At 45.2% G+C, this 22,383-nt stretch overlaps 1 protein-coding gene across 1 annotated transcript in view; it reads right to left on the minus strand.

Moving 5' to 3' along the window:
* Positions 1-5,199: 5,199 nt before the first annotated feature.
* The window catches only part of COL21A1 (collagen type XXI alpha 1 chain), a 475,958-nt gene continuing 458,774 nt past the window's right edge, over positions 5,200-22,383 (minus strand). The window contains exons 29-31 of the mRNA XM_073675431.1: positions 7,051-7,251; positions 6,123-6,200; positions 5,200-5,848 (exon numbers count right to left, since the gene is read on the minus strand). Of these exons, the coding sequence (XP_073531532.1) occupies positions 5,661-5,848; positions 6,123-6,200; positions 7,051-7,251 (467 nt within the window). The 3' untranslated portion in view covers positions 5,200-5,660. The remainder of the gene's footprint in view (positions 5,849-6,122; positions 6,201-7,050; positions 7,252-22,383) is intronic.

Raw genomic sequence — 22,383 nt, forward strand, 5'->3', positions numbered from 1 at the left:
ACTTGGGTTATGTTTCAGATGCTGCACCTCATTGGAATATATGACCAAGGACTGTAAATCTGCCATTAAGTGTGAGGAGTGTCAGCTATGCATCCAACCCCACCTACCAGCGATTCAACGACCACAGTCACCACTAGTCCAGCTCCAAGGCATGGTGGGGAGCCACAGAATCATGCAAACTCAAAGACAGCTATTTCCTGCTCATGCTTGGAGGTATGTGGGGAGGGCCAGAGTGTCAAGTGTGCTAGGATATGCCTAATCAGGGTTTACCCAGGAGGACAACCAGAAAAGGAAGCGACAATGTATGCTATCATTGATGATCAGAGCAACTGGTCCCTAGCTGGACCTAAGTTCTTTGAAGCCTTTGGAATCAAGGGACCAGCAAAACCCTACACTCAGAACACTTGCTCGGGCTGCATAGAGACCAGTGGCATAAGGGCAGAAGGATTCATTGCTTCGCCTATTAATGGAGACAAGGAAATACCCTTACCAACGCTGATTGAATGCGATCAAATATACTCAACCATAAGGATGAGTTCCCTACACTGGAAGCTGCATTTCGTCAACCACACTTAGGGCACCTAGCCAGCGTTATCCCACCTATGGAAAAGGATACTGAGATTCTACTCCTGCTTGGCAGAGACAATTTAAGGGTACACAAGGTGCATCAATAGTGTAATGGTCCTGACTATGCCCTATACACTCAGAGACTGGACTTGGGATGGGTAGTCATAGGAAATGTGAGCTTGGATCGACCAGGAGTTGACTCCCTTAAAACTGTCAGCAGGATTGTGCTCAGCAAACTACATACACTGTCAGCTGGGTGACATTAAACTGTTTAAAATGATACCTTGGTTGATTAAATCTGTCCTGTGGTTCTTGTGTAATCTTTATTTTCATTTTGTAGATAATGATATGCTAGTTCTCCGGAGCGGCCTTAGAGGGGGGGGGCTCTATCTGGTGCTCTGCTTACATATTCATCTGTATGCTCTTTTCTGTCATGACAGCTCACTGTTCCTTTACTGACCTGCCTCCTATTTTACATAATGCATCTAGTAGTGTGGGGATAGGTAAAATAGGAGGCAGGTCAGTGAAGGCACAGTGAGCTGTCATAAGAGCATACAGATGAATATGTAAGCAGAGCACCAGATAGGCTCATGCTTCGGAGAGGAACTGTGGGGTGGGCTCTATCATTAACTACAAATTGAAAGTAAAGATTACACCAGAACCACAGGATGGATTTCATCAACCAATGTATCATTTTAAACAGTGTACTGTCGCCCACCTGACAGTGTATGTAGTTTACTGAGCACAATCCTGCTGACAGGTGCGCTTTAAGTGATGACAGAACCTGTCATTATGATTTGTATGAGCCTCCTTTTTTTAAATTTTACGCTATTACCACCCTTGCAATGGGAGATGCTTGTGCACATTCATGTCCCGGTGTTCTCCAGCAAAATGGTGTCAGGGGCAGCCGCAATGGCAGCACATTCTCCAGCAAAATGGCTGCTGCACATGCTCAGATTGGGATCTCGGCTCAATAATAAACAGAGATCTCAATCTGCGCATGCACTGCCAATGGCACGATTTTCCTGGAGACCGCCACCGGCTTCTTGCAGCAGCAAACCCGCTCCACTGCTGACTCCGGCTTCCTGCAGAAGCTATCCTATTCCTGTCTCCTGTGACATTGTTCCACCACCGCCGCCATCGCCTCCTTCCCCCAGAGAGAGCCAGGTAAGCTACATTCGGACTATAAGACGCACCCCCATTTTCCTCCCACAATAGGGGGGAAAAAGTGCATCTTGCAGTTTGAAAAATATGGTAATACTTTATTCAAGATAGTAATTTTTAGATTTTCATTTCTTTGGATAATAAAAGTCAAGCTGATTTTTATGTGTATGGAGAATAAAGTTGTTTTCTGCTTTTAGCTAAGACCATACTAGTCAAAGAATTTCTGTCTCTTTACGTGTACAGAGAAATAATGATTTTTTTTCTACTTTTTTGCTAAGATCTTACAGGTTGAAAAGTAGCTGTTTATTTGGGATACTTATGAGAGCATCAGCCATGATGGTTGGTTTTGTATCATACATGTATATTACTTAAATGTTACAGTTAAAATAAGCAAATAAATTACACATATTTTCACTTCTGCTTCAGAATACTGCAACTTCATCATTTTTTTATTGTATGGGGTCACTGATCGAGGCAGACATTTTTGTCTCTTCCTTTTCTCAGTCCTCTGCTTTCATCTATTTAGATATTATATACTGTTTTACTGAATAGTCTCGGGAAATATCAATATATATTCTTACTTATATGGCTTTCCAGTTCAGAAAATATAATAGCCTTTGATGGGATTAAGGGGGGAGGGTGCAATAGCCACTATTGAGGCTATCAGAAAACACTGAGACTTCATGAGGATATATACTGAAATAAAAGATTTTGATTATGCAAACCCAAAACTACCTTCTGGAGAAGATACTCTGCATAGTCGGGTTGGTGCCCTGCCAGTCAACCCCAATTCCATAGAGACTTGTCCAGACACAAAAATCAATGATTACTGTTACTGTATGTTACCTGCAGGTGCAGACAAACAGGCAACACGTTCAAGAACCAAGTAACCAAATAAGTCTAAACTCATAGATATTCTGGTGCGAAGAAAAGTGTACAGTAACTTGACAGTGATCTATTCAGGGACAAGTAATAGACTTCAATTAATCAGCCTCAAAAAGAGTTTAAAAGGGACAGGGAATGCATTCTCACCTTGACACACCTGCCATACCGAGGCAAGAAAACTACTCCCATTCTCCCGTATCTGCCCTATCCTGCAAAACTGTTCATTTTATAATTGTGTCTTGTGGTATTTTTTTTGTGAAATCACTGTATTGACACACAAAACTTGATGTCAGTTGTCCTGATGTGTACTCCCTGGTATTGTTAAAAATGAGTTAAAGGGGTTGTCCATGAAAACAAGTTATCACTTAATTTTAGGATAGGTGATAACTTACTGATCAGTGAATCTGATTGCTGGGGCCCCTAATGATTGACATACAGTGGTATTTTTAACCTCGAAGGGGCACTTTTATCATCATTAGAAGATGCTGACTGCTGCTCCTTTCATTCTCTATGGGGCACTGCAGCATTTCACAGCCCTATAGGAAATGAACGTAGCATTGATTAAGTATGAATGTAGCACCCTGAGGATTCGGCTGCTACAGGGGTATTACACCTCAAGCCAGAGGTGTGGTATTCCACTCCCGGGTAAGGATGGAGTGTGGAACTGAGCTCAGTAGGCTGCATGCACTACATACATCCCATTTCCGGGGGACAGATCAACGGTACTCCCACCAGTATATGTGCAGGTACGACAGTGTCTGTCCCTGGCTGGAGTGGGAGGGGGGTGGAACATCCCAGTAGCGTAGGGGCAGATAGGGGGAGCAGTCTGGGTAAGGCTAGGAGCTCATTGGGTGCTGGTCACCTGACCTCACACATAGAGGGAGTATATAAGGTGGGCACCATCTTAGATCAGGGTCAGTCTGTCAGAGTGTAACCTGAGGAGCAGAGCAGAGAAGCTCAGCCAGAAGGGCTGACAGGGAGTTGTGGTTCCGGCTGGGCCCAGCTCCAAGGCCAAGAGAGAGAGAGGAATCAGAAGGACCCAGAGAGAAGGAGAAGGAACCCCAAGACCCCAGAATACAAGCAACAGGGTGAAGGGTTGGCACCTAGGGTACCGGATCCCAAGCTGGCAGAGAGAAAAGCACACCTTAGCCAGAGACCGGAGGTCGTGGGCAGGATCTGCCACGACCCTCACCAAATCCACCCGGAAGGCAGACCAAGTATAGGGTCAGGGAACCCAGAAGAGGTGTACCCACCAAGAGACCCAAGGGAGCCGGACATAGGTGGATCCCTGGTGAGAACGGCCAGAAGAGGGGGAAGGTCAGACAGGAGCTCAGGACCACGCTCCAGAATTACTTGGGGGTTGGCCGAGTCCAGGACCTGGTGGACGCAGCACGGCTCGGGTGGTCGCTTCAGGCCAGAGTGACCATAAGAACACCCGTAAGTAAAAACTCCTGAACTGCACAGCCCGACTCTGAGTCTTCTTGCTGAATCATCCTGCACCTTCACTACCACCATCCTCTACACCTGACCCCCTGAGGCTATGCCCCTCCCGTTGGGGGTTATACTACCAGAGCTGCACACACACCACCAGCCTCAGCGGACCCTTCTGCAGCGGCGGCCTTGTGACCGCAAATCAACGGGTGGCGTAGTCGACACTAAGGACCTTTAACAACATCTGTAAAGACTGCCACACACTGAGTTTGACGCCCTGGGCACGGACCGGGTCGCCGCCACTCGGAGACTGCAGCCCCCATCTGATCCGGCTCCGGGTAATCCCCAAACAGCACTGGCCCAGGGGGCGCGTCATGTACACTGCTGTTCCAGCCTAATGGGAATAAAAGTAGCCCATTTCGCCAATTGGTGTGGGTCTCAGCGTTTGGACCTCTAGTGGTCAACAAGTTGTCACCTATCATGTGAATGAATATTTCTCCATATGAGACAATGAAATTATATATAGTATTGGATTGCAAAGTTTCATATGAATGCTTCCAAAACTTTTAAAAATTTGGCAAAACATAGCTCTTGCTATGAAATAGAGAAAAGAGTTTTATCTGACACTCACATCTACTTCCACTGTTGTACTGCTGCTCACTTAGTCTCTGTCAGAACATGGAGTGATCATTGGGGAGTACAATTATTGTTTGATCAGCAGGAAATAATAATCTTGAGCTGTGTATAACCCTGCCCCCACCACTGATTGGCAGTTTTCTATCTACACTACACAGGCAGAAATCTGGCAATCAGTGGTGTTGGCGAGGTTATATACAGCTCATAAATATTATTTCCTGCTGATAAAACAATAATTCAGAAAACTGCTAAATCTGCAGCAGATAAAACACTGATTTTTTCAAAATGACAGTAAGCTACTCAGTAAGTGACACATCGCTGGAACCAGGGTCTCTGCCTCTACATTATGCAGCTCCCAGATGGGGTAACAAAAATCTGGTGACAGATTCCCAAGAAATGATAAATACTTGAGCTGGTATTTTTAGCATTGAAATGTGAAATGTACATTGTACAATATGATCATGTAATGAGATCTGTGGAATCAATGTTCTAAATAAGTTATAAAAACTGTAGGCATTGTTGGAAAAAAATGTTTTTATTCTTGTGCAAATGATGATCATTGTCTTTCATGTAGGGTACATCATTTAGCATAAAAATTGGACTTTCTCAGAAAAGGAAATTATTTTTTAAATAAGATGCGCTGGATTGCATATTCTCTTTTGACATAATATGTAGTTTTAACACAAAAATATGATATTCTAATTACACATTTTATGTAACAGGACATGATGTGAAACAATTTCACAGTTTTATATCTGCTTACCTTACAGATAGATAAATATACAATTAAAGTAGAGCATACTTCAGATATATGTCACCACATTCAGCCTTCAGATTCATTTATCTGCAGTTTTTCCTGAAGACAAATCTTTTTTTATATTATTTATAAAGAGGTACTTGTGTAAAGCTGAACATTAGAAACATTTTCCTGAGACATGAAAGACGCCAAGACAAAAATTCTGCCTGAAAAATCGCAGTTAATAATTTGGTCCTTTTCTAAATGGATCTCTTCCAATAATTGCACTAAAACAAACAGATGGGTCACAAATTCCTGGTTGTCCTGGTGAGCCTTGTGTTCCGGGAGGTCCACGTTCTCCTTCTCGGCCTGGAGGCCCTGGTAATCCAGGTTGACCTTCTTTGCTCATTCCAGGTTGTCCAATGGGTCCTACAGTAAATTAGTGAATGATTTAGGTTTCAGTAGTTCTGGTTATGAATACAACTGGAAATATCAGAAAGGCAGGATCATTCACCGTGGCGGAACCTTTTAGCAGCTTGGAAGTCAAACTGCTGGAGACTCCCAAGTTAAATACATTGGAGGTTCATACAATACAACAGTGAAAATTGATAATTTTACATATTCATGTGCTGAAAAGACGGAAGAAAGGTCTGATTTCTCTTTAAATTGCCTTTGTAATGAAAATATCGCCCATCTAAAATACCTGGAATTCCTGGAGGGCCTTGTATTCCTTGCTCCCCATCTCCCTTATGTCCTTTTAAACCGGGCTTTCCAGGAAATCCTGTAGATATCAACAATTTTATTTATTAAAGAATACTATATTTAAAGTAATCAGGATGTTAAAGAGTTTTTCTCATGCAGACATTACCTTTTTAAAAAAATCCTCCAGCAATAAGCTACTCAGTGTCTGCATTCTTTACCCTATCTTAAAGGCATTGGTTTCCGTTCAATTAAATTTCCTCTCTGGCTACATCTTACTATAAAAAATAAAACAAATAAAAAAACATAATGTACTCACCTTCCCTGGGTCAAACGGCGAGTTTCCACTGCCGTTCCTCGTGACTGCCATTGGCTGCAGCATTGAGGCCACCTTTAAAGAGAATCTGTCAGCAGAGTTTTGCTGCTTAGTCCAAGAGCAGCATAATATAGAGCAAGAAAGCCTGATTACAGTGATGTGTCACTTAGTGGGCTGTGTGCTGTAGTTTCAATACAGTGCTTTATCAGCAGGAAATTATCGCTACAGAACTATCTAACTGCCTGACTAGATTTAAGATCAGTCAGGCTAATCTGAGTAACTCCACCCCCATCATTGATTAGCAGCTTGCTGACAATATACAGTGTACACAGGAAGCTGTCAATCAGGGGTGTGGTAGGAGCTACACACAGCTCAACATTCTGCCTACTGCTACAGATATACAAGATAAAACAGGCAGCCCATTGAGTGATACATCATGGAAATTGGTCTTTGTAGCCCTCTATTATGCTCTCAGATTAAATAGCAAAAACTCTGACAGATTCCCATTGAAGTGCAGCAGTACTAGTTTAGAGCCACTGAGCTCTCTGAAATTACATAAAACTAGACAAAAAGTCACAAATTCATTCATCAATCGACCATTAGTCTTACTTTATACCTTTAGATCCTGGAATGCCGGGTCGTCCGGGATGTCCTACAGAGCCTGGAAAACCATTTCTTCCAGGTGATCCAGGGTGTCCCCTTGGACCATCTGAGCCAACTGGCCCTGGGGACCCTGGAACTCCAGGAGGTCCTTGTTTAGTTTTACACTGATCACAACCTTGAATCCTTTCAGAATGAAGTATGGATGGTAACTGGGCTATTATATAAAAGAGAAAAAATAATTATTGATTTGCCGCATATAAAGTAGTTGCAATTCAGAAATGATGTGCTTTTTCTTTTATAAAGGGAATGTTTTGAATACAAATGCTTGATGATCTTGTGTCACAAGACGACTATCCTATATTTTTCAATGTGTGGCCACCCTGTGGTTGTAGCGTAGAGTCACAGCATTCTAAAGGGAACCTGTCACATCATAGCTGCCCTCTAGACTGACCCCATAGCGTTGTTAGTGATGCACATTGCATCACTAACAAGCTGTTTTCATGAAAATTGGTGCAGCTATAATGATTTTATAACGTTTAATATACTTAGATCCTACCTACGTTTTCAGTCATAGGGGCATGCTTGTCATATTCAGTCATGGGAAGCATTAACTCACTGCTGGCACCGCCCATGTATTTGAATCCTGCTCCCGGCAAGTGCTGATATTGTGGGGCGCAGGCGCACTTATATATGTCCGGCCGCCTGCGCAGTGAGGCTGTGATTACCAGCTTCACTGTGCATGCGCGGGGAACATAGCGCGTGACAGCGCATGCACAGTGAAGCTGTGTAGTTTGCAGCTGCACTGCGCTATGATGCTCTATTCCCCACGCATGTGCAGTGAGGCTGTGTGATTACCAGCTTCATTGTGCATGCGCTATGACGCGCTATGTTCCTCGCGCATGCACTGAGAAGCTAGCAATCACACAGTCTCACTGCGCAGGCGACCGGACATATACAACTGCGCCTGCGCCCCACAATATCAGCACTTGCCGGGAACAGGATTCAAATACATGGACGGCGCCAGCATTGAGTGAATGCTGCGCCTGCCCATGGCTTAATATTACAAGCATGCCCCTATGACTGAAAACACAGGTAGGATCTAAGTATATTAAACGTTATAAAATCATTATAGCTGCACCAATTTTCATGAAAACAGCTTGTTAGTGATGCACATTACATCATTAACAACGCTATGGGGGCAGTCTAGATAGCAGCTAGGATGTGACAGGTTCTTTATAAGGGTTCTACAAGTATGCAATAATATAGCACTAAATATGTTTTCTGAGAAATGTGGTCAAAGTCCCTTTCTCCTCCCCCAAGAGACCAGAAAGTGGTAGTGGGGATGCTATAAAGAACCTTATCCATGCATATGTGAGATACAGAGAATATTATGGAATTTTCCATCTTTGGGGGGCATTTATTTTAAATAAATCTGTGTATTTGGGAATAAAAATAATCAATGCATTTGGTTTCATTAAAGTTACATTTTTTTGCACAGTTGTCTTTTGTAGCTTATGTGTTGTTGGCTGGAGTATGATCTGAGAATCTTTCAGTGAGCTCATTCTGATGATCTGTTGAGAGAGTTTATAACTAGTGTTGAGCGAGCACTAAAAGTGCCTAAAACGATAGTGACAGTGCTCAAATGACATGGGGGCAGCATGGGGATCGCCCCAGGAAGCATTTCTGACCCCCAGGTCACTGCTGTCAACAACGTGGTCAGAGGTATTAAGCCACTTTTACAGGCTCACAATAAAACGTTCAAAAACTAAAGTGAAACTTTTTTCCTGTGAAATATGTTAAGGAACATCCTTTCCAGGGTAAAGACTTGTGTATAAGTTAAAATAAATGACCAAAAACAAAAATACTCCTCCACACCTTCGGCTATGTTCACAAGTAGCATTTTTTATGCGTTTTTGCACTTTTGTATTGCTTTCAACTATGGCAAATGCATTCACCGTGAAATGTCATTTTAACATTTTACAACCTTATCTGGCCATGTGCTGTGTGACTCATGCATAAAGTGCTGAAAAGACAAGGGAACAGCATGGGGAAGACCCCTGGAAGCATCTCTGACTCCCAGGTCACTGTCTAAAAGTGTGCCCATCATAAGTGATCCTTACCGCATCAGAAGATGCAGACTTGCAACTATCCCCATGCAAGTTCTAGTCCCAGGGCAGTGTTCAATTGTACCTCCCCCATTCCTTGCAATACAAGCTCAAGTATGCAGCCTGCCACCCACCCAACCCCAGGCTGCAATACCATATTGCTTGCTTGCTTGAACTTGAAATTGGACCTTTTAGGCATGTGGAGGCGGAATCTGGCCACCACGTCATGGCTCTGTTGGCGGCTTGGAATCCATACTCAGTCCCCAGCCGCCCGGCGGCTGGGTGTCCATACTCGGTCCCCAGCCGCCCCGCGGCCGGGTGTCCACACACGGTCCCCAGCCGCTTGGGGGCAGCCGAGTGTCCATAAACGGTCCCCAGCCGCCCCTATCTCTCCTTGGAACATCCCCCCACACACTTTTCTTAGCCCGGCCTGCTTTAGGCAGCATTGGACGAGCCCACCAGAGAACCAGACTCCTCCGGTGGGCCCTGACTTCTCCATCGGTGGAGTTGAGAGTGCCAAGGTGAGGAGCATGATGATGATGACAGAAGTTAGCATCTGCTATGTTTTCTTTTAATGCAAGTGTAAGTGTGCAGCCTGCCACCCACCCACCCCCAGACTGCAATTCCATACTGCTAGCTTGCACTTGAAATGGGGCCTTTTAGTTTGGAGGAGGCCGAAGCTGGCCACTACCTCATGGCTGCTTCGGCAGCGAGGTATCCATACTCAGTCCCCAGCCGCCCATATTTGTCCTGGTGTGCCTTATACATAAGATTAAGCGCGTATACCAAAACATTACCTGTGCCCTCCCCAGTGCATTTAGTGGGAAGGAGAGCCTATTCCGCTGTAGTGTGTGCATGCCAAACCCCTGTTCATGGTACATGAGAAGATGCCTCCCACCTTGCACCTGTCATTGCAGACTTGCAACTATCCCCATTCAAGTCCTTGTCCCAGGGCAGTGTTCAATTGTACATCTCCCATTCCTTGCAATGCAAGCGCAAGTATGCAGCCTGCCACCCACCCACCCCCAGGCTGCAATACCATACTGCTTGCTTGCACTTTAAATTGGGCCTTTTAGGCATGTGGAGGCGGAATCTGGCCACCACGCCATGGCTGTGTCGGCGGCCTGATATCCATACTCAGTCCCTAGCCGCCTGGTGGCCGGGTGTCCCCGCTTGCTCCCCAGCCTCCAGGGGGTGGCCGGGTGTCCATACTCGGTCCCCAGTCACCTCTATTTGTCCCAGTAACCTTTCCCACACTTTTCTTAGCATGGCCTGCTTGAGGGCAGCAATGGCCGAGCCCACCGGACTATCAGACTCCTCCGGTGGGCCCTGGCTTCTCTATCAGGGGAGATGAGAGTGCCAAGGTGAGGAGCATGATGAGGATGATAGAAGTTAGCATCTGCTTTGTTTTGTTGTAATGCAAGCGCATGTATGTAGTAGCGGCTAGGCCTGAGGTGGTCAGCGTTTTGGCGCATATCCTACCTCCTCCGAGGATTGCTGGATGTTTTCCTGCTACTACCCAAGTTCTATGACTCCCGTTAAAAGAAAGCTTCAGGTGATAAATGATGGATGAGGTAGTGGCAAAGGAGAAAGAGCAGGAGGAACAGGGACCATTCACATCAATATCAGGCCAGTCAACCAGATATGTCTTGTAGGATATGTTTCTGTAAAAAAAGGAGCGGTTCGGCTACACAGTTATAGGGCATACAGTGAGTGCAATGCCTACCAAAAATTTCGAGCCACTCCAATGCCCCTTGGAAATGACATGGAGGTCAGAGGGCGTTAACTAAACATTTCTTTCCATTTATAGCAACTGGGTCTCCCGTGCACTGTTGGCCTAAGCAGTGAATGGAAGGCTTTCCAAAAATTATGAGGAACTGCAATGCCCCTTACAAGAGCCATGTGTGGCACCCCAGGGGTCTGGTCACCAAAGTAATAGAGATATTACGTTGGAGAGCAAGTGGGAGGTTTCCTGGTCAGGATCCCTTAAACATGCAACATCCTCCTGCCCCAATCCTGGTAGGGGAGAATTCTGCCCTTATAAACTGGATCTGGGGCGGGGTTGAGTGAGTCAGAGAACAGTCAGAGTCAGAGTGAGAGCAAGGGAAAGTAACAGCAAGGAGCTCTGTAGGAGCTAGGAGCTAAAGACCAGGGGCTGGAAGCTGAGCAGAGCTCGCCCTGGCAGAAGACAATAGGAACCGGACACAGGAGTCCGAAGCTGTGAGGACTTATATATCCAGCAGCAGAAACCAGCCGGCAGGGGATTTCAGGTCCTCTGGCCATAGAAGCCCGGAGGCTCAGTCACAAGCAAGGGACCAGCACCGCCGTCGTGGAGCGGAGGCTAACAGAAGGCCTCAAGTCACCAGCCATACGGGTGAGCACTACACGGTACACTCAGGGACGTGGGCTACTTCTACCCGCTTACAGCAAGGTAGACAGGAAGAGTGCAGACAGACGGGGAGGCCTACAACTCCACCTGGCCAGGGGAACTCCTGCTTGCTCACAGACTGACCAGGCCTCTTATGCTAGCCAGTACTCCCGGGAGGGTCTACCTTATAATCATCAGTAAAGACCCTGAACTGCACTGCAAAGACTCTGAGTCATTCCTGCTGCGCTTGTGCACCATCACCCCCATCATCCACACTCACTGCCCTGAGGCTATACTCCTCCCGTGGGGAGTTATCCCATTCTCTGCTGTGCACACAACACCAGCCTCAGCGGTCTGCTTCACAGCGGTGATACTCCCTGACCGCAATCCACGGGTGGCGCAGTCGGACAATTAACCTCAAAACCTAAGAAAGACTGCCACTGGTTTGGCCAGCCTGAGCCACGGGACCGGGTCACCGCCACGGAGACTACAGACCCCAGAGACCCGGCACTGGGTATCCCACACACGTGTACACACGGCCCAGGGGGCGCGTCACATGCGGTACAGCATATTACAAACATAAGTCCCATTATTGGGGAGTGGGTGTCCCATGGTATTTGCTTATGCTTTCCAAGCAAAAGCTGCCAAAAATTAGGACGGAGCAACTTGCAATGCCCCTTACAAGAGCCATGCAGTACAGCATATTACAAACATAAGTCCCATTATTGGGGAGTGGGTGTTCCATAGTATTTGCTTATGCTTTCCCAGCAAAAGCTGCCAAAAATTAGGATGGAGCAACTTGCAATGCCCCTTACAAGAGCCATGCAGTACAGCATATTACAAACATAAGTCCCATTATTGGGGAGTGGGTGTCCCATGGTATTTGCTTATACTTTCCCAGCAAAAGCTGCCAAAAATTAGGACGGAGCAACTTGCAATGCCCCTTACAAGAGCCATGCAGTACAGCATATTACAAACATAAGTCCCATTATTTGGGAGTGGGTGTCCCATAGTATTTACTTATGCTTTCCCAGCCAAAGCTGCCAAAAATTACGACCGAGCAACTTGCAATGCCCCTTACAAGAGCCATGCAGTACAGCATATTACAAACATAAGTCCCATTATTGGGGAGTGGGTGTCCCATAGTATTTGCTTATGCTTTCCAAGCAAAAGCTGCCAAAAATTAGGATGGAGCAACTTGCAATGCCCCTTACAAGAGCCATGCAGTACAGCAAATTACAAACATAAGTCCCATTATTGGGGAGTAGGTGTCCCATAGTATTTGCTTATGCTTTCCCAGCAAAAGCTGCCAAAAATTAGGACGGAGCAACTTGCAATGCCCCTTACAAGAGCCATGCAGTACAGCATATTACAAACATAAGTCCCATTATTGGGGAGTGGGTGTCCCATAGTATTTGCTTATGCTGTCCCAGCAAAAGCTGCCAAAAATTAGGACGGAGCAACTTGCAATGCCCCTTACAAGAGCCATGCAGTACAGCATATTACAAACATAAGTCCCATTATTGGGGAGTGGGTGTCCCATAGTATTTGCTTATGCTTTCCCAGCAAAAGCTGCCAAAAATTAGGACGGAGCAACTTTCAATGCCCCTTACAAGAGCCATGCAGTACAGCATATTACAAACATAAGTCCCATTATTGGGGAGTGGGTGTCCCATAGTATTTGCTTATGCTTTCCCAGCAAAAGCTGCCAAAAATTAAGACCGAGCAACTTGCAATGCCCCTTACAAGAGCCATGCAGTACAGCATATTACAAACATAAGTCCCATTATTGGGGAGTGGGTGTCCCATATTATTTGCTTATGCTTTCCAAGCAAAAGCTGCCAAAAATTAGGACGGAGCAACTTACAATGCCCCTTACAAGAGCCATGCAGTACAGCATATTACAAACATAAGTTCCATTATTGGGGAGCAGGTGTCCCATAGTATTTGCTTATGCTTTCCCAGCAAAAGCTGCCAAAAATTAGGACGGAGCAACTTGCAATGCCCCTTACAAGAGCCATGCAGTACAGCATATTACAAACATAAGCCCCATTATTGGGGAGTGGGTGTCCCATAGTATTTGCTTATGCTGTCCCAGCAAAAGCTGCCAAAAATTAGGACGGAGCAACTTGCAATGCCCCTTACAAGAGCCATGCAGTACAGCATATTACAAATATAAGTCCCATTATTGGGGAGTGGGTGTCCCAGAGTATTTGCTTATGCTTTCCCAGCAAAAGCTGCCAAAAATTAGGACAGAGCAACTTTCAATGCCCCTTACAAGAGCCATGCAGTACAGCATATTACAAACATAAGTCCCATTATTGGGGAGTGGGTGTCCCATAGTATTTGCTTATGCTTTCCCAGCAAAAGCTGCCAAAAATTACGACCGAGCAACTTGCAATGCCCCTTACAAGAGCCATGCAGTACAGCATATTACAAACATAAGTCCCATTATTGGGGAGTGGGTGTCCCATAGTATTTGCTCATGCTTTCCAAGCAAAAGCTGCCAAAAATTAGGACGGAGCAACTTACAATGCCCTTACAAGAGCCATGCAGTACAGCATATTACAAACATAAGTTCCATTATTGGGGAGCAGGTGCCCCATAGTATTTGCTTATGCTTTCCCAGCAAAAGCTGCCGAAAATTAGGACGGAGCAACTTGCAATGCCCCTTACAAGAGCCATGCAGTACAGCATATTACAAACATAAGTCCCATTATTGGGGAGTGGGTGTCCCATAGTATTTGCTTATGCTGTCCCAGAAAAAGCTGCCAAAAATTAGGACGGAGCAACTTGCAATGCCCCTTACAAGAGCCATGCAGTACATCATATTACAAACATAAGTCCCATTATAGGGGAGTGGGTGTCCCATAGTATTTGCTTATGCTTTCTCAGCAAAAGCTGCCAAAAATCAGGATGGAGCAGCTTGCAATGCCCCTTACAAGAGCCATGCAGTACAGCATATTACAAATATAAGTCCCATTATTGGGGAGTGGGTGTCCCATAGTATTTGCTTATGCTTTCCCAGCAAAAGCTGCCAAAAATTAGGATGGAGCAACTTGCAATGCCCCTTACAAGAGCCATACAGTACAGCATATTACAAACATAAGTCCCATTATTGGGGTGTGGGTGTCCCATAGTATTTGCTTATGCTGTCCCAGCAAAAGCTGCCAAAAATTAGGACGGAGCAACTTGCAATGCCCCTTACAAGAGCCATGCAGTACAGCATATTACAAACATAAGTCCCATTATTGGGGAGTGGGTGTCCCATAGTATTTGCTTATGCCTTCCCAGCAAAAGCTGCCAAAAATTAGGACGGAGCAACTTGCAATGCCCTTACAAGAGCCATGCAGTAGAGCATATTACAAACATAAGTCCCATTATTGGGGAGTGGGTGTCCCATAGTATTTGCTTATGCTTTCCCAGCAAAAGCTGCCAAAAATTAGGATGGAGCAACTTGCAATGCCCCTTACAAGAGCTATGCAGTACAGCATATTACAAACATAAGTCCCATTATTTGGGAGTGGGTGTCTTATATTATTTGCTTATGCTTTTCAAGCAAAAGCTGCCAAAAATTAGGACGGAGCAACTTGCAATGCCCCTTACAAGGGCCATGCAGTACAGCATATTACAAACATAAGTCCCATTATTGGGGAGTGGGTGTCCCATAGTATTTGCTTATGCCTTGCAAGCAAAAGCTGCCAAAAATAAGGACGGAGGAACTTGCAATGCTGGCACCCTGGTGGTATAGTGGTGGTGGAGGCTGAGGATAAGGAGAAGAAGATTAAACAGCCCAAACGAGGAAGCGTATACCCATGTGTGGGTGTGAAGCGTTGCATGTGAATACACCTCACGAAATAACACAGTGGATTTGACTTTATGTTACTCTGCTGTCATTTGGTGGTGATGAGAAGTCTGGCCCAATCCAGCCCTTGCTCATTTGGTTAAGGGTCAGCTTGTCAGCATTGTCAGTTGACAGGCGAGTGCGCTTATCAGTTATAATTCCCCCAGCGGCACTAAAAACACGCTCCGATAACACGATAGCGGCAGGGCAGGCCAGGACCTCCAAGGCGTACAGAGCGAGTTCATTCCAAGTGTCCAGCTTGGATACCCAATAATTAAAAGGCACAGAGGAATCACGGAGGACGCTGGTACGATCGGCAAGGTACTCCCTCACCATCTTTTGAAACTTTCCACTCCTTGTGAGAGTACCCCGCGCCTCAGGGCCTGTAAGCTGGGCGGGAGTCAGAAAACTGTCCCAGAACGTTGACAGTGTTCCCCTGCCTCTGCTGGATTGGAGTTGCATCTCTCTCGCCTGTACGCCTTGGTTGGGCAACAAACTGTGACCTCTGCCGCTAGCGTGTTCAGATGGGAATTTTTTTAAGAGTTCTGCAGCAAGGGCTTTCTGGTATTGCCCCATTTTTGTAGACCTCTCCACCTCAGGAATAAGAGAGTGAAAGTTCTCCTTGTAGCGGGGGTCTACAAGTGTCACCAACCAGTAATGACTGTCACCCAACATTTTGACAACGCGAGGGTCACGGTTAAGGCAGCGTAACATAAAGTCAGCCATGCGTGCCAGACTGGTAACGGGCAAGATTTCCGTGTCCTCACCAAGATGACGACTGACCATGCTCTCCTCAGTGACGTGCATGAGGTGAGCCGAGTTCATTGGACATGAACTCGGCTCATCTGGATGTCGTCACAGAGAGACGCTGAGCAGCGCAAGCAAGCCTGCGCTTCTCAGTGTCTGCGGGATGAGAGGCTGGATGGCAGCGTTCTGCTGCGGTCCAGCCTGTCATCTCGATGTAGCAGAGCTGAAGCTGTCGTGGGAACCATGGAAAGGTAAGGATGAGGTTGCTTTATTATTTTTCTTTCATTGCAGGAGATCGTTGGCTTCAGCTGGAATGGGCGTGACGGTAAGTATGGTTTAATTTAGAACAATAAAGGATTGTGTCTTTATTTCAATTAAAGGACTTTATTCTGGGTGTTTGTGTTTTTTTTAACTTTGACTATGGGGTTAGTAATGGGGGTGTCTTATAGACGCCTCTCCATTACTAACCTGGGCTTGATGTCAGCTGGCATTATAAGCTGACATCAACCCCAACCCTATTACCCCCTGCCACCGCACCAGGGCAGCGTGGAAGAGCGAGGCTAGGTGCCAGAATTGGCGCATCCTATGAATGCGCCATTTCTGGGGCGGCTGACGGCTGGTGTTTCTAGCCTGGGAGGGGGCCAATATTCATGGCTCCCTTCCTGGGCTATTAATATCAGCCCCCAGCTGTCTGCCTAGCCTTTGCTAGCTATTAAATTAGGGGGGACCCCACGTCATTTTTTTTGGGGGGTCCCCCATTTTAATAGCTAGTAAAGGCTATGTATTCAGCTGGGGGCTGATATTAGTAGCCTGGGAAGCTCCGTGGGTATTACCCCCTTCCCAGGCTTCAAACATCTGCCCCAGCCGTCTGCTTAACCTCCGCTAGAGCCTAAAATTAAGGGGAACCCCACGCCAATTTTTTTAATAATAAATCCTTTATTTTAATACTAAATGACAAGTACAGTAACCAACACTATCACTGTACTTCATATATATGTGACTGACATGTTTCTATCTATCTAATCTATGTGTGAAGCTCTATTCTGTCTGTTATAAATTGTTGGGTACAGATGCTGAATTGCCGGCCGGCTTTTTTAAAGAGACGGTGCATGAAAACACTATTATTTTTTTTGATAAATCCTTTACGCTAAATGACAAGTACAGTAAGCAGCACTTTCACTGTACTTCGTATATATGTGGCTGACATGTTTATATCTATCTAATCTATGTGTGAAGCTCTATTCTTTCGGTTCTAAATTGTCGGGTACCGGTGTATGCCGCTGCTGAATTACCGGCTTTTCATGTTTCACTGTTGGCACTGTTCCCATCGATTTGGGCAATCACTGTAATGCCACAACCACCATGGCTGTGGCATTACAGTGAGTGGCAGACAATCCCTCCATGATTGGTGCTCTAAATAGCGCCAGACATGCAGGACACGCTTTTGGTGCACGAACAGTTATCGAACATAACCTCGAACAGCCGAATTTTTTGCAAATCGTTCGGGTTCGTCGAACAACTCGAACACCGCCCAAAACAGCTCGAATTTGAGATTGGCGAACAGTTCTAGTCGAACACCGCTCATCTCTACTGGCAACGTCCCTCGTGTTGGTGTTATGTGGAACGGTTGCCTGCCTTCTGTCTGCGGCCACCACACTGCTTCTTCCTGCCTGTTGGGGTACTCTGCCTCCCTCCCCCTGTGTGCTGCTGGCCTCACTCTGTTTGTCCTCCTTCCACGTTGGGTCAGTTACTAGATCATCCACCACCTCCTCCTCTTCCACTTGCACACCACGATCCTCCTCCTCACTTCCTGGCAATTGTGTCTCGTCATCGTCCACCTCTTGTGACAGATTGCCAACGTCGACTTCCTGTGGCCGTGGCTGTTCAAATATTTGGGCATCGCAACATGGGATCTCCTCTTCCACCACTTCAAGCGTATCAGGCGAGGGGCCCAAATATGGAAATTGACCAGTGAACAGCTCTTCAGAGTGTTCAAGTGTGGGATCACTTGCTGTCTGACGACACTCGGCATGGTGGGAGGAAGGAGCATCAGGGTGAGGAGGAGTATGCGGTCAAGACTCATGGCTACTAAGAGTTGACCGTGTGGAAGACAGATCGGAGGTGGTGGTGCCAGGTAACTGGAAGTATTATCTGCTATCCAATTAATAACCTGTTCACACTGATCAGTTCTCAATACTGGTGTTGTTCTGTGCTTCCCTAGTAATTCGGTCAAGAAGTGGGAGCGAGAAGATGTGGCTGTTGGTTGTGGCACATTTTCACCTTGGCCATGGCCCCGTCCTCTGCACGAACCATGACCAGAACGTCCACTTCCACGTCCCTTGCCATGCGCCTTGCCCATTGTAAATTAAGTAAAATAGCTTACACTTGCACTATCAATGGAAAAAGGGTAACAAAGAGTAGATTAGAACCGTGGAAGAGGAAAACCACAGTTATTGATTACTGGGGTATACCACACTTTTTTAAATAGAGATATTTGCGGCTGAACAGTGAGCGACACACTCAAACTGCTTTTTTTTAGATACCAAAGGCCCAAAACTGGATAGTACAGCGATTTGACCCGTGGAACTGCGAAACCACACTGGGATGTCGGGCCTACACAAGACTATTTTCAACAGATATATTTTTGTGTCACAACAGTCAGGAGACACTACTGTTTTTCTTTACGGAAAAAACTACCAAAACCTGAATAATAGAGATTTTTTACCGTGGGATGGCAAAACCACAGTTATTGTTTACTGGGGTACACCACACTTTTTTAAATAGAGATATTTGCGGCTGAACTGTGAGCGACACACTCAAACTGCTTTTTTTTTAGATACCAAAGGCTAAAACTGGATAGAACAGCGATTTGACCCGTGGAACTGCGAAACCACACTGGGATGTCGGGCCTACACAAGACTATTTTCAACAGATATATTTTTGTGTCACAACAGTCAGGAGACACTACTGTTTTTCTTTACGGAAAAAACTACCAAAACCTGAATAATAGAGATTTTTTACCGTGGGATGGCAAAACCACAGTTATTGTTTACTGGGGTATACCACACTTTTTTAAATAGAGATATTTGCGGCTGAACAGTGAGCGACACACTCAAACTGCTTTTTTTTAGATACCAAAGGCCCAAAACTGGATAGTACAGCGATTTGACCCGTGGAACTGCGAAACCACACTGGGATGTCGGGCCTACACAAGACTATTTTCAACAGATATATTTTTGTGTCACAACAGTCAGGAGACACCACTGTTTTTCTTTACGGAAAAAACTACCAAAACCTGAATAATAGAGATTTTTTACCGTGGGATGGCAAAACCACAGTTATTGTTTACTGGGGTATACCACACTTTTTTAAATAGAGATATTTGGGGCTGAACAGTGAGCGACACACTCAATCTGCTTTTTTTTTAGATACCAAAGGCCCAAAACTGGATAGTACAGCGATTTGACCCGTGGAACTGCGAAACCACACTGGGATGTCGGGCCTACACAAGACTATTTTCAACAGATATATTTTTGTGTCACAACAGTCAGGAGACACTACTGTTTTTCTTTATGTAAAAAACTACCAAAACCTGAATAATAGAGATTTTTTACCGTGGGATGGCAAACCACAGTTATTGTTTACTGGGGTATACCACACTTTTTTAAATAGAGATATTTGCGGCTGAACAGTGAGCGACACACTCAAACTGCTTTTTTTTTAGATACCAAATGCCCAAAACTGGATAGTACAGCGATTTGACCCGTGGAACTGCGAAACCACACTGGGATGTCGGGCCTACACAAGACTATTTTCAACAGATATATTTTTGTGTCACAACAGTCAGGAGACACTACTGTTTTTCTTTACGGAAAAAACTACCAAAACCTGAATAATAGAGATTTTTTACCGTGGGATGGCAAAACCACAGTTATTGTTTACTGGGGTATACCACACTTTATTAAATAGAGATATTTTCGGCTGAACAGTGAGCGACACACTCAAACTGCTTTTTTTTTAGATACCAAAGGCCCAAAACTGGATAGTACAGCGATTTGACCCGTGGAACTGCGAAACCACACTGGGATGTCGGGCCTACACAAGACTATTTTCAACAGATATATTTTTGTGTCACAACAGTCAGGAGACACTACTGTTTTTCTTTACGGAAAAAACTACCAAAACCTGAATAATACAGATTTTTTACCGTGGGATGGCAAAACCACAGTTATTGTTTACTGGGGTATACCACACTTTTTTAAATAGAGATATTTGCGGCTGAACAGTGAGCGACACACTCAAACTGCTTTATTTTTAGATTCCAAAGGCCCAAAACTGGATAGCACTGCGATTTGACCGGTGGAACTGCGAAACCACACTGGGATGTCGGGCCTATACAAGACTATTTTCAACAGATATATTTTTGTGTCACAACAGTCAGGAGACACTACTGTTTTTCTTTAAGGAAAAAACTACCAAAACCTGAATAATAGAGATTTTTTACCGTGGGATGGCAAAACCACAGTTATTGTTTACTGGGGTATACCACACTTTTTTAAATAGAGATATTTGCGGCTGAACAGTGAGCGACACACTCAAACTGTTTTTTTTTTTAGATACAAATGGCCCAAAATGGATAATACAGAGGTTTGAACCGTGGAAGTGCAAAACAACTCTTCTGTTTCTCTAGCCTACACCAGACTATATTCAACAGTTATATTTGTGTCTGAAAAATCAGAGACACGCTTTTTTTTTGTGGGGGGGGGGGACACCAAAAGGTTAATAAGACGGGTATTTGTACAGTGTGATGGAGGAAAAAAAAGGAGGATTTAGATGAAAAAAAAAGGATTTTTCCTGGCCCCCGACACCTGGTGCTAAGTCCAGCAATTTCAGCAACAGGAGCACACAGGACTGTAATGCAGCGTTTGCTGGTATAACCACTGTGTCTCCTATACAGCCTGCCTGTCTGGTATCTGGGATGGATATTAGTGATTGGCTGGCCGCACAGCGTCACCTCGAGTATTTAAAACGGGGCGCCGCCATCTTGGACACAGTCGCTCCGGATTAGCCCCGTCTCATGCTGTACATAACACATCTGCATCTCTGGCTGCTATGGGCATAAAAGGGGACAAACTTATGGTGTGGCACTCATGCTCCCCTGACCTCAACCCCATTGAGAACCTCTGGAGCATCATCAAAAGGAGTGTCTATGATGGCGGGAGGCAGTTCACATCTAAGCAACAGCTCTGGGAGGGTATTCTGTCCTCATGCAAAACAATTAAAGCAGAAACCATCCAAAACCTGACAAATTCAATGGACGAGAGAGTTCAGAAGCTCCTTTCGAACAAGCGGTCCTATGTACAAACGTAACATCACCTAGAATAAAGTTTTGAGTTGAAAACTGTTTGATTTCAGTTTGTAATAACCTGCTAATGCTTATAATTTCAAAAATGACCATTTTTTTGCTCTTTATTAAAATGAAAAGGTTGAAAACTCTGCTGTGCATAAAAATTTGGAACATGCATTTTGAGTGCAGTTGAGTTTTTTATTTTTTAAAAAATATACTGTTATCATAGGCAGTTTGTACAAAAACCTTTCAATTGTACTCTAATAGTTATTTGACTGGAAAATTACAATGACTGCAATTCATATAGGTAATTTGGGAAAATCTGAGGAAATATTATTTGCATAATAATTTGGAACACAGTGTAGTATGACCAAGTTGGCAAGCACTTTCCAAGTGATGTTAAAATCGCTTGGAAAGCGCTTGACAACCCGCATGCGGAAATGCATGTGAAAAACGCTTCACTTCCGCTTGTCCCTGGCAGGAAAAACGCATGTAAAATCCACATGCGTTTTTTCTGCCAGGGAGATGCAGAAACGCTCAGGAAAAATCCGGAGCATTTCTGCATCGTCGGCACATAGCCTTAATGTTGAGGATTATGGCTTACAGCCAATGAAAACACAAAAGTCATTATCTCAGTAAATTAGAATACTTTATAACAACAACTTGAAAAATGTTTTTAACCCCTTTCCAACCATGTCAGTAATAGTACGTAGCTGTGCCCTGGAACTTATGGACCAGCTATGTACTATTACGCGTGCAGCGATCGCGCCCGGACACAAGCGGTGCGGGGCGATCGCCGCCGGGTGTCAGCTGATTGTCACAGCTGACACCCGGTGCTATGTGCAGGGGGCAGTCCCGCACCACTCCCGGTACATTAAACCCCGCAATGCTGCGATCGAAGTTGATCGCAGCATTGCGGTGGCAAGGGGGGAGGT

The sequence above is a fragment of the Phyllobates terribilis genome, unplaced genomic scaffold (genome assembly GCF_046119375.1).
Source record: "Phyllobates terribilis strain yellow unplaced genomic scaffold, ASM4611937v1 Scaffold_3__8_contigs__length_932513732, whole genome shotgun sequence".
NCBI lineage: Eukaryota > Metazoa > Chordata > Amphibia > Anura > Dendrobatidae > Phyllobates > Phyllobates terribilis.